The sequence below is a fragment of the Dromiciops gliroides genome, chromosome 2 (assembly GCF_019393635.1).
Source record: "Dromiciops gliroides isolate mDroGli1 chromosome 2, mDroGli1.pri, whole genome shotgun sequence".
NCBI classification, from domain to species: Eukaryota; Metazoa; Chordata; class Mammalia; order Microbiotheria; family Microbiotheriidae; genus Dromiciops; species Dromiciops gliroides.
In genome coordinates this window covers 384,943,634-384,961,478 of record NC_057862.1, presented here as the reverse complement: position 1 = coordinate 384,961,478, position 17,845 = coordinate 384,943,634, and the positions used below count along the sequence as shown (strand labels likewise).

General features: G+C 36.6%; 1 protein-coding gene across 2 annotated transcripts in view; it reads left to right on the top strand.

Moving 5' to 3' along the window:
• TTLL11 (tubulin tyrosine ligase like 11) overlaps window positions 1-17,845 on the top strand; it is a 266,874-nt gene that overhangs the window by 183,975 nt on the left and 65,054 nt on the right. For both annotated transcript variants that reach the window (XM_043982074.1, XM_043982076.1), the window contains one exon: window positions 17,515-17,784. In XM_043982074.1, the coding sequence (XP_043838009.1) occupies window positions 17,515-17,784 (270 nt within the window). The remainder of the gene's footprint in view (window positions 1-17,514; window positions 17,785-17,845) is intronic.

Genomic DNA, 17,845 nt, shown 5'->3' with positions numbered 1-17,845 from the left:
TTATGCTCTTACATTCTCTGAGGCTACATCCTGTATTCTCAATTCCCTTCCAACTCTTATTATCAGAGATGTGTCTACCAGGTGATGAATTGTTTAGCTATAGGCAGGAGTGACTGAAGCCAGCTAGTGGTAGTTTGGGAAATCTAATTATTAAATTTTCTGTGTGAGCACTTAAATCTTGGAAATCTGCAAACACTACAAATCAGGACATGATTTGTTCTTTTTGTTGGTTGCCTAGACTTAAAGTGATAGAAAAATGTTAATAATACAGATTAAACTTAACGATGTGTCATGCATTTTCAGAGAGCCAGTGGTTAAACATGTAGCAACATACCCCAGCTACAGCAGTCTCATAGATGTAAAGACACTAGATTTCACAGGCAAGTATATGTACCTAAGGGCTAAGAAAGTGATACAGACAGCAAATTGTATGAGTTCTAAAAGGAATGCTCATTGTCAGTGGGAGTGGTCAGAGAATATTTCATAAGGATGCTCAAGATTAAATTTCATCCTGAAGATTGAGTTGGATTCAAATAAATGAAAAGGAGAAGCAGGATTTAAGACGAAAAGAACAGGATAGACAAAGACATGGACAAGGTATATTCAGAGGTCAGTAAAAATATTAGTTTGGCTAGAGTGGAAAATTTATAAAGAGTAGTGAAAGAGAAGATAGAAATGGTTAGTTATGTCCAGATTGTGAAAAGCCTTGAATGTTGGACTAAATTGAAAGACTTAAATGAACTGATTCAGAGTTAAATAAGCAATGCCAGGAAAACTATATATCCAATAACAACAACAATGTTAAATGGAAAGAAACAGAAATGAAACTGAGTACCTTGTGATAATAATAACCAAGCTTGGCCCCAGGGAAGAGAAAAGAAAATGGATCTTCCCTTCTTTGCAGAGGTAGGAGACTATGTATGGATGTGAATATGCTCAGATATGGTCGATATGTTGGTTAATTTTGTTAAATTAGTTGCTTATTCCTCTCTTTTTTATTCTTCATTACAAGAAATAGATCACTGGGTAGGGAAGAGGGGAAGGTTATATTCAGAAATATGGTGATAATAAAAACTATATATCAATTAAACATTAAAAATTAAGAGAAGTAGCATAAGGTAGTGAAAAATTCTTGTGATCTACTTTGAACCAGAAAGACCTAGGTTGAAGTACCTTTTCAAACAATTAAACTGTGTGGCCCTGGAAAAGTCACTTAACCTCTCTAGGTCTCTACTTCTTTATGTGTAAAATGAAAGGATTATATTTGATGACATCTAAGGTCCCTTCCAGCTATATAAATCCATGATATGATGAATATTGGGCTAAGGAGTTTGGACTTTATCATATGGGTGATGGGGAGCTCATGTAATGAAATGACTTGTAACTCATTTATTTGACTAGCTTTTTCACCTTTAGATTTGTATAAATAAATTTTGCTTCCAGGTCAAGCAAAGAAGTTTGAAATCATAGAATCATAAACTTCAAGAACTGAAAGGGACCTTAGACCATAGAATGTAACACAGAACGTTAGAGCTGGGAGGGACCTTAAACCATAGATTGTAAAACACTAGATGGGATCTTAGAGACTCTCAAGTCTAACTAAACTAAAGCTGAGAGAAGTTAAGTAACTGTATTTTTGATAAGTGTTCATAGAACTGGCTCCTAACTGGCTCCTAATTGTCCCAGGCAATTTGGCAGTCTTTTTGTTCTAGAGGGGGCCAGTTAGCTGAAGCAATGGCCTATCCTACCCCCACCCTAAATACTAAAGAATAGTATATATGACTCCTTTTAAAAACGAAATACCAATTTCTTCCAGCTTCTGGGATATAACTATTTAAAGACTTTTGTTTTTAGCCCATTTGCAAAGGGGACTGACTTACTGAGCAACATATAATTGGATCCAACGAAAGCACTTTTAAAAGCTCTGAATTTCTGTTCTGCAATTTAAAGTTTTTAAGCAACAATGGATGAATCATTGGCTGACATGTGAAATTAACACAGGAAGGCAATTTAAAGAAAAGAAGCTAAATTCCATTCCCAAATTGGTACACATTATGCAGTAGAGAGTTAGGGCTACCATGGAAAATAAACACAGCCTGAAGGGATTTAAATGCCAGGGAATAAGAGAGAAATTATAGTCTAGAGGAAGAGCAGTTTTTACACATGCCAGAATTAGAGAGCTTTTACTTTGCTCCTGCTTATTGTCTCCATTTGGTGCCCTATACTTTGGTATGAAGCATGTTTATGTAAGGAAATGTTTTGTGTTGCAAACATAGACAGAAGAACCCAGTAATTAAAGGAGTCCCTTTATTAACAGAGCTATATGAGCTGAAGCTTAGAGAACTTGGCCTTTCTGGCTTTTTTTTGTAGTGGTAAAATGGTTGCTGATATAACACCAGTTGTAATTGTAGACAAAAGAATATCTTGTCATTGCAACCAGGAAATATAAAGCCCATCAGGTTAAAGATGCAAACTTCCCTTTGGGGGGAGAGGTCCAAAAAAGAAATTCAAGAATACTCTGGGTGGCCTTTTCCTGGCCCATTGTGATTGCTGTGAACCTGCCTATTAGTTCAATGTATTTCGATGAATGAATTTTTACATATAGAAGTAATGCTAAGAGATGGACCAAGTCCTTTTGTGAGACTGAGTTCATTTATCACTTACTCTGTGCCCCCATATTGAAGCTGCAAGTACAACTCCTTCATTTTGGCAGAATCCCTTCATAAGAAGAAAAACTTCTATTAATATAGTTTATTGTCATTTTTACTTGTATGTTTAGTTCCTATTTTCCTTTGAAGTGTAATTACTGATAACCTCGTAGTTTGGAAAGTTGAAGTTCAATAATTTTCTCTCATTTGTAAGAAGCTGAATATACTTTTACCCTTCCCCCAAGATGTTTTTTTTCTAAAACCATTATCAAAATAATTATTAGTACCTGAACGGAACAGAATGCTCATTCTGAGAGAACAGTCACTTCCTAGCTATCACTGAATGTTTCTCTTATAGGCCACCCCCTTCTCCCCCAGATAATAGCCATCTACACTTGAGGTTCCTGAGAGTTTTGAATGTGACAAAGCTGAGTTGTCTGAACAACCATTCGTGAGTTCAGAAAAGATGGTTGATGAGCTTAGACATATGTACCTTAGCCAGCTGTTGCTTCCAGAATTTCAAGGTCCATCATGAAGTGGAAACATGCTTACAAGCACCATCAGAAAGGGGGGAGCAAGCACTACTCAGCCCCAGATCACATGGCACTAAAAACCCATTCTATCCACAGGGATCTGACAAGACATGGAATCCCACCACAGGCCTAATGGGAATATTGGAGGTAGTTACTGTTCTCTAGCACCCTTCTCCATCATCTTGGGACCTAAATGACTATTCTGTGTCTTTTAATGAACTCCACTTGGAAACATAAATTTTATGTTGGCTTTTTACTTTTTGGTGGTTTGATGATAAAGCTTACCATATAACTATCCATTTAGGGAGAATTTGCTGCTAAATGTTGGGAAATGAGAAGTAGAAACTGGTCACCTCTCCAGTCTCTGAAATAGTCTCCTCAAACTGAGGACAAAGCAACATAAATAACAAATAGAGAAGATGGATTTTTAGTCCTAATGTTAGCTAACTATGTGACTTTAGCTAAGTCATTTGACCTCTCACTTGACCTGTTTCCTCAGTTGTAAAATGAAACAGTTAGACTAAATAATTTCTAAGCTCATGAGGGCTATAATATTCTAACATATCTAATAGTCTATGTTCCTTGTGCCAGCATCCTAAGTTCTAGAGCTCTAAATTTTTATTTTCTTATATTCTATTCTGAGCTTCTTTCCAGTTCTAATATTCCATATTCTAAGGTTCCTACCAGCTCTAACATTCTCTTCTCTAACATTTTACTGGTCTCTGGTTTTATGGCATAGGGCGATAGAGTCCTCATGCTTTTACTTGTTATTGTTTGTTATAGCCATAAACAGGGACTACCAGATGAGGTAGCTTCCCATATAGTACAATCTGAAGAATATTTTGTGTATTTCCTCCTTTCACCCAGTTGAAAGTACATCCCTCTACTTTCATGCCACTCAATTTCCTGAAACTACTCTCTTAATGCCTTCCTCTGAGTTAAGGCTTTATTTAAAGGTCTTTCAAAATATAAAGGATGGGAAGATGTCTTAAGACACTATTTACCTGGTATGGAGAGCAGCATAGTGTAGTAGAAAAAGTGTTGAAATTGGAGTCAGAAGATCAAGTGTGAATTCCAACTTTGACACTGGCTGTATAAACATGAGTAGATAACTTGGCCCCTTTGAGTAAGCCTGTTTTCTTTCCTATAAAATAGGAGCAATAATATACTATTGTCTATTACCACTACTCCCCAGGATTGTTATGAGAAAAGTGCTTTGTAAACTTCAAAGTACTATATAAATGTGTGCTATTACTATTAATGGAAAGAATATTGACTTGGAAGTTGGCCCTGGGTTCCCAATTTGGTCCTGCTACAGCCATTCATTCGATGCCCAAGGCAAATATTCTTTCTGGTGCCTTAGTTTCCTCATCTGCAAAATGAAGTGTGGTATAGGTGAGGTATAATGGAGTCGGAAAACATGGGTTTGAGGCCTAACTCTTCCACCTATTCTTGATGGGGCAAATCCCTGCTCATCTCTGAGTCTGAATGTCGTCCTCTATAAAATGAGAAGGTAGGACTAGAATATCTCTAAGGTTCCTCCAGTTCTAGGGGTATATGATTCAAAAGCCTTGGAAAAATTACTCTCATTAGTGAATTTATCAGATTAACTGCAGGCAGTTCTCCACACCATGAAGACCTGGGATTCCAGAGAGGTAAGTTGAGAAACTTTTGTCAGAGTGGAAAGAGCCCTGGACTAAGAGTTATGAGGCCTGAGCTCCAGTTCTGAGATGTGACAAATCATTTAACCAAGACTATACACATAGTGAGAAAACTAATGAAAAAGAATTCTATTCCATGTGAACCATGGTGCCAGATAAAATGTTCTAGGGTTGCTCTTGTTTGCATTCTTAATGGATTAGCATACACAGAGCTCAATAAAAATATTACCCAAAGGAATAATTTGCATAATTTAAATCTTCTTTGTCATTTGCTCATTTTCATATCATAAAACTAGCATTTCCATTAAAATGCTATTAAGAACATTTCCTGTCTGTATTTATGACAATTTAGATTGAAATCTGATCCCTGGTATTACCCTCCCCTCCCCACCCCCTGCATTGATGACAGTTGTTTTTTTGCTTTCTCATTTCTGTTGATGGCATCTTTTCTCTATGAGTGCATTTTCCCCATTTGTGTAAAAGCTCTGGATTAATAGCCTGTGAGTGATATCTGTAAAGATTGAAGGTACCTTTTATCCTAAGATTATTTATCAGAATTCAGAAAAGATTGGCACTTGCTGCCATTTCAGTGCAGTAAGACTGCTAATATTTGGGAAAGCTCATGCCTCAGCTTACATCATAGAACCTCAGTGTCGAGAAGGGACCTTAGAGGTCATCTAATCCAAAAGCTGTCTAGAGTATGAATCCCTTCTACAATATGCTAGACAAATGGTCACCCAGCCTCCGCTTGAAGACTTCTAGGAAGAACTCATTTTCTTCAGGGGCAACCTTTTCAAATGTTGAGCGGCTCCATTAGAAAGTTTCTCCTTGTATTAAGTCATTACAGACCTGATGTAACATAGTAGAACATTGGCCTTAGAGTTGGAAGGTCTGAATTTGACCTGCCTCAGTCTCTTCCACATGTGATCATAGAAGTCACCTGTCCTTTTAGTTTCTATCTCCTCATATTTAAAATGAGGATAACAATATTTGCACAATCCAATTTCATGGAGCAAAGTTATGGGATGACAGACAAGAGTCACGAGAACAGGGTTGTGGTTTGACTTTGTGAGGGGATATTCACATTGAAGATCAAAGATCCATTTGGGTACCTACATCAGAGGGTTAGTATGAGAAAAGTGTTTGGCAAACCTCAAAGAGCTATGTAACAGAATTTTTAAAGTTCAAAGGGATTTGAATAGCCATCTAATTCAATCTCTACCTGAAAAGGAATCTCTATAACCTACTCAACAAATGTTTATCCAGTCTCTGCATGAAGGCCTCCAATTTCAGGTAATGGACTACATCTATAAGCAACCCATTTCAGTTTTAGATAGCTCTAATTGTTAGGAAGTTTTTTCCTTAAATTAGGCTTAAATCTGCCTGTTTATAACTTCTACCCATTGCTTCCATTTTTGCTTACTGAGACTAAACATATCAAGTTTGTTTTTTTTCACATGATAGCCCTTCAAATACTTGAACACAACTATCATGGACCCCACTGAGTTCTATCTTCATTAAGGTAAAGACAGCCAGGTCTTTTGAATGATCCTCATGTGACATGTTCACATGACTATTAATCATCCTGGTTATCCCTTTCTGTTTGCTTTCCAACTAATCAATACTCTTCCTAAACTGTGGAGCTTAGAACTGTGAACTCGATACTCTAGATGTGGTCTGACCAGGATGTAACAGAGCAGGATTATCCATCCTTTTCTTAACTTTTTTTTTGCCTCTCAATGTATCCCAATATGATATTCACTTTTTTTAAACTGCCACATCAAACTGCTGACTAATATTGAGCTTCCAGCACACTAAAATACAAAGGTTTTTTTTTCAGACAAACATCTTATCATGCCTCTCTAATTCTACATTTGTAAAGCTGATTTTAAAAATCCAAGTCTAAGTTTATATTTACCTTTATGGAAGTACCTTCTTATTAGACTCATTCCAATGCTCCAGCATCTTAAGACCTTTTTCCATCCTTACTCTGACATCTAGTATGTTAGCTATCCTTTCCGGCTTGGTGTCTTTGATCAACGTGACAATTTTGCTTTTAATGAAATTACCTTTTTAAGGGCTTAATAGCACAGGGCCAAACACAGATCTTTAAGCACGTCACTGTAGGCCTTTTGCAAAGTTGGAATTGAGATGTTACTGACTCCTCTTGGAGCTCTACCATTCAGCTAGTCCCAAATCCATCTAACTGTATCATTTAGTATATATCTCAACATCTTCTCTACCAGAATAGTATGATAATTTCAAATATTTTGTTAAAATCTAGGCAAACTATATCTACAGCAGAGCAGTATAGTATCTGTTTATTAACCTTGACCAAAAAAGGAAATAAGGGTAGTATAGGATGACCTGTTCTTAATGAAGCCAGAATATTTTTTTCTGTAGCACTCAAATTTGCCCCTATATTCCTTCCCTCTTCAAAAATCAAATCCTTATAACAAAGAGTTAAAAAAAAAAGGAGTTAGAAAGAAGGGGGTAAAATTCATCAAAACTGATCAACATATCAGAAAAATCTGATCTTATCATAGCTCCCTATACAAAAAAGTGAAAGGTAGGTAGAGGTATCTTCTTCCTTGGGCAAAGCTTGTTCTTTATAATTCTTCAATATTAATTTTTATTGTTTTGTACAGATATTAGAAATATTATAAGGTCCCTATCTCCCATTACAGAATATGCCTCTCCCCCCTAAGAGTAATTTTTAGTGAGATCTCCTTAAATATTACCACCTGGGACTACCTGGAGCTTGGGATAGTGCATCCTGGAAGCAATGCCCTACTTTAAGAAGGACTCAAAAGGCAAGAAATAGGCTGGCAAGATGAGCAGGCAGAAAAAGGTGCGGATCATAGAAAGTTTCTTTAGTGACAAGGAAGATCAAGGTATACCCTCAGAAAGAAGATAGCAACATCAAGGCTCCTATGTCCAAAGCTTCCAAGAAAAATGTGAATTGGTCTCAAGCCATAGTAGTGCTCAAAAATAACTTTGAAGATAAAGTGAGAGAGGTAAAGGAAAAAATGAGAGTGATGCAAGAAAGTCATGAAAAAAGCCAATAGTTTGAAAAGCCAAATGGAAAAGCTCTCTGAAGAAAATAATTGCCTAAGAATTAGGATTTAATAAATGGAAGCCAGTGACTTTATGAGAAACCAAGACACAATAAAGCAAATCCAAATGAATAAAAAATAGAGGGCAATGTGAAATTTCTTCTTGGAAAAACAGCTGCACTAGAAAATAGATACAGGAGAGATAATTTGAAAATCATTGGACTACCTGAAAACCATGATCAAAAAAAGAGCTTATACATCATCTTTCAAGAAATTGTCGGAGAAATTTTCTTTGATATTCTAGAAGCAGAAGGTAAAATAGAAATTGAAAGAATCCATCAATCACCTCCTTAAAGGGATCCCCAAAGGAAAACTTCCAGGAATATTATAACCAAATTCTAGAGCTCCCAGGTCAAAAAGAAAATACTGCAAGCAGCCAGAAAGAAACAATTCAAGAACTGTGGAGCCACAATCAGGAAAGTACAAGATCTAGCAGCTTCTACATTAAAGGATTGGAGGCCATGGAATATGATAATATGAAGGTCAAAGGAAATGGTATTACAACCAAGAAACAGCAAAACAGTATAATCTTTCAGGGGGAAAAATGGGACTTCAATGAAAAAGAGGACTTTCAGGCAAAAAGACCTGAACTGAATAGAAAATTTGACGTCCAAATACAAGACCCTAGAGAAGCATAAAAAGGTAAACAGGTAAAAGAAATCATGAGGGATGTTAAAAGGTTAAACTGTTTACATTCCTACATGGGAAGATGATACTTCTAACTCATAAGAACTTTGTCAGTATTAAGGCAGATAATAGGAATAAATTTAGACAGAGGGCACAGGTGGGAATTGATTATGAAGGGATGATATCTATAAAGCATTTATTTTTTGTTTATCATTTATTTTGTGGGGCGGACAGGGTTGGGTGGCATGCCTGGGATCACAGAGTTGGTGAGTGTCTTGTGTCTCATCAGAGTTGGCTCAAGGAGGGAATAACATACACACTCAGTTGGATGGAATAATATATCTAACTCTGCAGGAAAGTAGGAGGGGATGGGGATAAGAGGGAGGAGTGAAAGAAGGGTGGGTAGAGTGGGGGAGGGGGCAGTCAGAAGCAAAACACTTTTGAGGAGGGATAGTGTAAAAGAAGATAGAAAATAGAGTAAATATGGGGAGGGAATAGGATGGAGGGAAACAGTTAACAATAGTAACTGAAAAAAAATTTGAAGCAGAGGCAAGAGTGATGTAAGATGATGATGATGGATGATGATTAAAGGAAGATGAGGGTTGGTGATGATTATGATGATGACAAAATATGTTATTTACTTTGCTGGGATATTGTGAAGAAACTTCTTTGTCATGTATAAGGTCCTATGTAAATGTTATCTATTACTGTTGTTGCAATAATCAACTTCATAGGTTTGTTGTAAGGAAATATCTCTTTAAAGTACTATATAAATGTAGTTTACTGTTTACAAAATGATGAGCAGGATGCTATCAGAAAAACCCTGAATGACCTGCATGAGCTGATGCAAAGTGAAATGTACTGTATACAAAATAACAGCAATATTGTGAGATGATCTGCTGTGAATGACTTGGTTATTTTTAGCAATGCAGTGATCCAAGATGAGTCTGAATGTCTTGTGAAAAATTCATTCCATCTACAGAGAGAGATCTGATGGTATCTGAATACAGATTGAAGCATAATTTTTTTTCATTGGTGCCTTTATCTGAAGTTTTGTTTTTGTCTGTTTTCTTTCACAACCTGGCTAATGTGGAAATGTTTTGAATGACTGCTCATGTATAGCTTATATTGAATTGCTTGAATTCTTGGGGGTGGGAGTAGGGAGGGAGGGAGGAACGGAATTTGGAACACAAAATTTTAAAATAATTGATGTTGGGGCAGCTAGATGGCTCAATGGATAGAGCACCGGCCCTGGATTCAGGAGTACCTGAGTTCGAATCCAGCCTCAGACCCTTAACACTAGCTGTGTGACCCTGGGCAAGTCACTTAACCCCAATTGCCTCACCAAAAAAAAAAAGAAAGAAAGAAAGAAAAATAATTGATGTCAAAAATTTGTATTTTACATGTAATTTGGGAAAATAAAATTCTAAATATAAAAAAGAAAAGAAAATCCCTTAGTGGGACCCAAAGTATAAATATGTGGGGTTGATTTTCATGCTGTACTGGATTGTGGAAGCCCGTGGAGAAGAGGTACTTAATGAGTAAGTTAAGGTTTGGGATTTACAATCACTGTTAATTCATTAGGCTGTTACTTTATTGGACTTCTTGCTTATTTCATTTTATTTTATTTTTCTTGCTTTATTTTATTGGGCAAAAGCCCAGTGGAAACAAATTTGTTTGCTCTATCTTTGATGTATAATTTATCTGTTAGGTTAATTGGGGGGGAGGGCGGTTTTTTTTTCCTGAGAATTAGTGGGGATTAGAGAAAATGCCCAGTCCTCCATCTTTGTCACTTGACCCAGAACCCATGGTGTTGGGTTATTTTTTCATCACAGTTTCCCTTTCCCAATATTCACCACTCTACCTGCCCTTTATTTTTAATTTTTTAATTTTTTTTTTTGGCGGGACAATGAGGGTTAAGTGACTTGCCCAGGGTCACACAGCTAGTAAGTGTCAAGTGTCTGAAGCTGGATTTGAACTCAGGTCCTCCCGAATTCAGGGCCAGTGCTCTATCCACTGCGCCACCTAGCTGCCCCTCTACCTGCCCTTTAATGATCCAATCTAAAAGTCTCCCAGGAATTGAAGTCAAGCTATAGTCTTTGTATTCCTCCTTTTTAAAAAAAATCAGAACAATATTATTGTACCTCTCCTGTTTTCCATTTTTCAGATACTACTGAAAGTGAGTCACCAATCACAACTGCCTATTCTTTCAGTACCTTAGTACATAGTTCATGGGGCCAGGTGACTTGAATTTTTAAAGGAAAACTTCATGCTCTCTTACTATCTCCTTACTTATCTTGGATATCAACTCTCTTCTTAGCCATTTTTGTTCAGTTATCCCCAGTACAAAAGTCATTTTGCTTGGCAGAAAAATCAGAAGCAAGATAGGAATAGAGGAGCTCAGCCTTCTGTTATCTGTCAGTTATCTTCATAACATCAATCCAACGCAATGGTCCTTCCCTTCTTTGATCCCCCTTTTCTTCCAATATAGTTTTTTGTTTTGTTTTGTTTTTTTGCGGGGCAGTTGGGGTTAAGTGACTTGCCCAGGGTCACACAGCTAGTAAGTGTTAAGTGTCTGAGGCCGGATTTGAACTCAGGTACTCCTGAATCCAGGGCCGGTGCTCTATCCACTGTGCTATCTAGCTGCCCCCCCAATATAGTTTTAAAAAACCTTTTTGTGGTCTTTACTTTTCCTTTCCAGTTTTGGCTGATTCTGAGTTTTGAAAACACTTGGAATTGTTTTTACAGGACTATGCCACACTTCATATTATCTTTGCTTTCATCTTCTCTCTGTGAATTTTTAAAACATCTAAGTGGGTCGATGATTTATTTGTGTATCTACATTAACCTCTTCATAAAACTCCCATTTTTGCCTCTCACTGTTATTGTTTTACCCTTTGTGTCTTCAAATTGTCATTCTTGAGAGTTTACCATCCCTCCTAGGTTAACTTCCATTGTATAATTTTAGCCCATGAGATTTTTCCTTCTCCTCCTTTGAACCTTTTGAAATCTGCTTTCTCAATCCAGGGTACATGCCAGACTGTTCTAGTATTTTCTTTTCTTCTATATCACAAATTCGAAGAGGTAGTGGTCACACGACCCCCTTATCCTGGAATTCCCTTCATTTCTATTTCATGAACTAGTTCTTCCTCACTGTTAGTGAAAATCAGTTCTAGATAGACTTTTTGAAGTATAAAATTATCATTAAGGCAAATCTAGAAGGTATTAGGTGTTCTTCCTTTGTCAAAGTGAGCACCACCACCAGCTGTCTAGATAATTAAAGTCCTCTATTATTCCTATACCATGCTTCTGTGCCAGACTTGTTTCCCAAACTCCTAGTCTGATTCCTCCTTTTGTCTAGGTCATTTGTAGATGCTTCCCATCTGCTTCGTAGATTTCCTCACATAAATATACCTTCTTGATATATAGTTACCCCACCCACACACACACTTTCAACTCTCCTTTTGTTGTTGTTATTTTTTAAAAAATAAAATATGCCCATCCAGACCATATTCCAGGGAGGAACTTCATTTATTCCCTATGCACGTACTTCATAGTCAGTTTTCCTGCTCCTATCCCTGATGCCCTTTTTATTTTAAAGTCCTTTTCATTACATTTATAAAACCAAACAAACATATTTTTTACCAACCTGTTAGGTGTATCCCATCCATGGCTAGGAGCCTGTTGTTGCTCTATTTTAAACTAGAAGTCCAAGTTCTATTTTCAAACACCATTTCCCCAAGTCAATCTTTCTTTCTTTTTCTTTCTTTCCTCTTTCCTTCTCTCTCCATCTCTCTCTCATATTCTATGTCTTCAGTGGGCAGCAGTGAAGAGAACATAGCCTGTGACTCTGTGATCTTCAATATCTTGCTCAAGACATGGTCATTTGGGGCAATACTTTTTTTAAAGTATTTTTTTTCAATTAACAAAAATCTATCTTCTCTCCCTCCTACCTTCCCTAATTCCCATTGAAAAGGAGAGAAAAACAAACCTTGGTATCAAATCTGTATAGTTAAACAAAACAAATTTCTGTATGTTTTGGCAATACTTTTAAAGGTTCCTCTTGGCAGTATTATTTGTGCCTATGTGAATCACCAGAAGTAGGTAGTAGTCATCTGTTTTGACAAATTTGTCTTTTGTCCTGGATACATGGCCCAGAAAGAGAACAGACCTTTCTGTTGCTATCAGATTTACATTAGCTACCTAAATATCCCTGATTAGGGATTAATTAGCTACCAGTATTCTTCTCTTCTTTTTCTAACTTTTGTTGGATGATCTATGGTCCTTCTTTATCATTCCTTGAAGATCAAGCAGCTGCTTTCTCTTTAGAACATATGCACCTCTTTCTTCTTCAGGAAGACCTTCAAATCTGCTTTTTTAGACCAAAGTGTATAATTGTCTTTTTCTTTCCTTTCTTCCTTTGTGTGGCATTCTTCTACTTTTTCCCTCTCACTCTCTCTCTTTTTTTTAAGTGGGGCAATGAGGGTTAAGTGACTTGCCTAGTAACTGTCAAGTGTCTGAGGCCAGATTTGAACTCAGGTACTCTTGAATCCAGGGCCAGTGCTTTATCCACTGTGCCACCTACCTGCCCCCCCCCACTCTCTTTAAGCTATGATTTGTTTTGGTTCTATATTGCAGACTTTTACAGATTACCTGTGAGGTCTCATATAACAAATTAAAATAATTAAGTAAAATTAATGATATAATGACCTCATGTGAAATTTCATTCAACATTTCATATCTGTAGCATCCACTTACACTTCTATTTTTAAATTATTTTAATTCACAGAAATCTGTTTTTTCCTCTTACCTCCCACTTCATTGAAAATAAAAGAAGAAAAAAGAAAAGCAAATTCCTTATTAACAAATATGCATAATCAAGCTAAACAAATTCCCTCATTGGCTATGTTTTTAAAAAATGTTTCATTCTATACTCTGAATCCATTACATCTCTGTCAAGAAATGATCATCACTCTTTTGGAATCATGGATAGTCATTGGTTTTTATCATATTTCATATAGATTTGAGAGTTTTTGTCTTAACAATATTGCTATCATCTAAATTGTTCTCCTGGTTCTGCCTATTTCATTTTTCATCAGTTTATAAAGGTTTTCAAAATTGATAGTTTTTATAATGTTGGTTATAAATTGGTTTTTTCTGGTTCTGCTTACTTTACTCTCTATCAGTTGATATGTCTTTCCACATCTCTTTGAAATTATGTTTCCTCATTTCTTATGGCACAATAGCATGTCTTCATATTCATATTGTTGTTGTTATTCAGGTGTTCTTCATGACTCCATTTGATGGTTTAGTTAGGTATTTTTTGCAAAGATATTGGAATAGTATGCCATTTTCTTCTCCAGAGTAGTATACCATTTTCTTCTCTAGCTCATTTTACAGATGAGGAAACTGAGATAAAAAGAATTGAGTGACTTTCTCAGGGTCACACAGCAAGTAAGTATCTGAGACTGAATTTGAACTCAGGTCTTCCGGACTCCAGGTCCAGCACTCCAACTACTGTGCTATCTAGCTACCCTTTGTATTCATATACCACAATTTATTCAGCTGTGCCTCAACTAACAGGCCTCCCTTTAAGTTTCCAGTTTTTTGCCATTACAAAAAGAACCAAGATATATATATATATATATGTGTGTGTGTGTGTGTGTGTGTGTGTGTATGTATATGTATATATATTTATGTGTATATATATGTATATATATGAAAGCTTTTCCTATTTTTCTTTAATCTTATGAGGGGATAGAGCTAGCAGTGATCTAGCTAGATTAAAGGGTGTGCACTGTTTTGTGCATGTTATCTTTTGTGTATAATTCCAAGTTGCTTTCCACAGTGGTTGTATCCATTCACAAATATACCAATAGTACATGAATATGCCTGTTTTCCTATAGCCCTTCCAACATTTATCATTTTTGTCATTTCTGTCAGTTTGATGGGTGTGTTCTTCTTTCTAACCTCTTCACAAAGGTCAGGTTATCCTTCTGCCAGTTCAGATCCTCTACTCCTTCAAAGCTCCTATCTCTCTCTCTCTCTCTCTCTCTCTAAAGGAATAGTTCATTGATAGGAAGAGCAGAGACTTTTATTTTTGTCTTTGTATCCTTAGCACCTAGCACAGTATTTGGCATATAGTAGACATTTAATAAATGTCTGTAGATGATTAATTGTCCTTTATAATCTGGAGTGTGAAAAGAGTATTCCTGGCCCCTTTCATGTTTTCTAGAAGGGAAAACTAGCTTACACTTGGAACACAGATAATAATCACTTGGCTATGACAAAAAAAAAAATTCCAAAACACACACACACATACACACGCACACACACACACACACACACGTACTGTGTAAATCATTATGAAATTCTTCCTGGTTTTCATACTGATTGATATTCTCAGCCTTATTGGTTGAACTGCTTGTAGAATTTTATTCTTCCCTCCCTAAGCATCACCTTAAGAGGACTACAGCTTTTTATTACTTAACTTGACAACCATGTCCAACTTTTCCCCCTAGTCAACAGCTTTAGAGCCACATTCTACTTCTTTCCTCTTCTCTCTCTAACCTTATGCACCCACTAATTTGTTTTACTTGCCTTAACTATCTTTGCCAACTATTTTTCCTTGAGCGCTTCTCTTCAGATTTTTATTCCCCATTCCTTTTCTTCTGTCAGATTGAGTCTTCCTTTAGTTTATCCTCAAACTCTCAACTATCTCCTCCCTTAAATCAAATCTCTAGCCTTCTTTTTGCATTCACACATCTTTAAATTGCCTTTACAATGTCCTCTTATCCAGTTTAAATCCTTCTCTCTTCCCCCATTCTTCTCCCACCTTGGCAAAAGTAAAATCAATAAGAGTCTCTCTTTAGTTGTTGTTTATTTCAGTGGAATGTAATCTCCTCAGGGCTAGGATTGTTTGATTTTTGTCTTTTGAACCCCAGCACCTAACAAGGGTTCTTGCTGTCACTGAAAGTGTTCGAGAAGTGGCTTAAAAGGCCAGCCATCAAAAATGTTGTAGAGGAAATTCTCCAAGAATCTGTGTTGCTAAGATTCCTTGGTTAAAAGACTCACTGGTTTCAATGTCACGGCAATCAAAAGAGATACAGAGAGAGAAACCCAACTGTGCTATTCATAGACTCTTTCCTTTAAAATGACCTATCTGTAAGAAAGACCAATGAATTATTCATTGGTACGCTGAGTTTTGATGAAGACCCAACCAATTAGAGTTTATGATATCTTCTGTCATTTGAGGACAAGTTTCCCAACTATTTGACCCCCTACTCTTCTAAAAAAAAAAATATGACTGAAGTCCTTCTCTGCCTTCCCTAGATTAAAGGCTTGGTTGCTTTAGCAATAGTCTTAAAGTGTCTGAAGATAGTAAGTACAAAAGATAATGATTTATATTTTGTTTGCTTTTTTTATGTGTGCATGGGGAGGGAACTTGTGTCTGTCAATCATATTATAATTGAATGAGCCAAAGATGTTATTTCCTATTCACAGTGACCTCTGAGGTGCTATAAGTCCCATCATCACTGAAAAACAAACTTAAAGTAGCTCATCATTTTGTTAACTGGGACTGCTTGGAATTCATAGAATATTAGATATGATCTCAGGAGAGTTAGTTGATTCTCTCAGCCTCAGTTTCCTGATCTGTAAAAGGGGAATAAAAGTAGTACCTACTCCATTGGGTTGTTGTGAAGACCAAATAAGATCAAATGTAAAAATGCTTTCCAACCTTTAAAGTGCTGTATAAATGTTACCTATTATTATTGAAGCTGGAAGAGATCTGGTTAGAGACCATATAATTCAACCTTCTTATTTTACAGAGAAGGAAACTGAGACCCAGAGCAATGAGATGATTTGTTAAAGGTCATACAGTCACTTAGTGGCAGAGCCAGTCTCTTGACTCCTTTCTACTCATCAGAACTTAATTATTTCAGCAGTTTCCAACCCAAATGTTACATGAATACTTTTTCTTTAAAATTAAAAAGTTCATGTAGGCAGCTAGGTGGTGCAGTGGATAAAGCACCAGCCCTGGAGTCAAGAGTACCTGAGTTCAAATCCAGCCCCAGACACTTAACACTTGCTAGCTGTGTGACCCTGGGCAAGTCACTTGACCCCAATTGCCTCACTTAAAAAAAAATTTAAAGTTCATGGCAAAGATAGGTGATTTATATGCTTTCTTTGTGAACTCATAGTAAAACACACACACACACACATATATATGTATGTTTTGTTTTTTTTTTTGTGGGGCAATGGGGGTTGAGTGACTTGCCCAGGGTCACACAGCTAGTAAGTGTCAAGTGTCTGAGGCTGGATTTGAACTCAGGTACTCCTGAATCCAGGGCCAGTGCTCTATCCACTGCGCCACCTAGCTGCCATATATGTATGTTTTAAAACAAAAAATCAATTGAATCAATTGCGGTTCCAGGTAACATTTCTTTCTTTTCACATTTTTGATAAAGCTATTATATTTTTTAAAAAGCTGTTATAAAAGCTTTTCCCCAATATATTTTTATCTACATCAGTTATACAATTATATTCCTAATAATTGGAGTTGTGATCAAATGAAGGTTCGATTGAAAATATTATATTTGACATGAGGAGACTTAGATTCAAGTATTGATTAGACTATTCACTATCTATGCGATCTTCACCTTTAGAGATCTTAGTTTACTTGTCTCTAAAAGGAAGAGATTGAATTAGATACTAAGGTCATGAATAGCCTTGACATTCCTTATTCTATATTGTAACACTGTATGATCTAAGAATCTTTCTAGAACTAACATTTTATGTTTTAAGGTCCATTCTAGGTCTAGTGTTTTGTGCTTTTAGATTTCTTCCAGCCCTAATATTTATTCTTTCATCTGTTGTCTGGCAAATGCAATAAAGGGAGTTCTGTTTGTTTGTTTTTGATGTACTTCAGATCTGAACAATGTAATAAAATATCAGGAATGAGAGAAGAATCCAGAGAGGGAACAGATGAACCACAGCCAGCAGAGATTTTTGATGCAGAGGCTTATATGAACAATGAAGCCAACTTACCCTCGATCTGCCTCAAGCAAGTATTCCCAAAGTATGCAAAGCAGTTCAACTATTTGCGTTTGGTGGACAGGATGGCCAATCTGTTTATCCGATTCCTTGGGATAAAGGGGACAACAAGGTTGGGACCAACAGGGTTCCGCACCTTCATAAGGTTGGTAAGGCCAAACATTACTCTGTATTTTCACAAACAATATATGCACTATCCCTGTGTG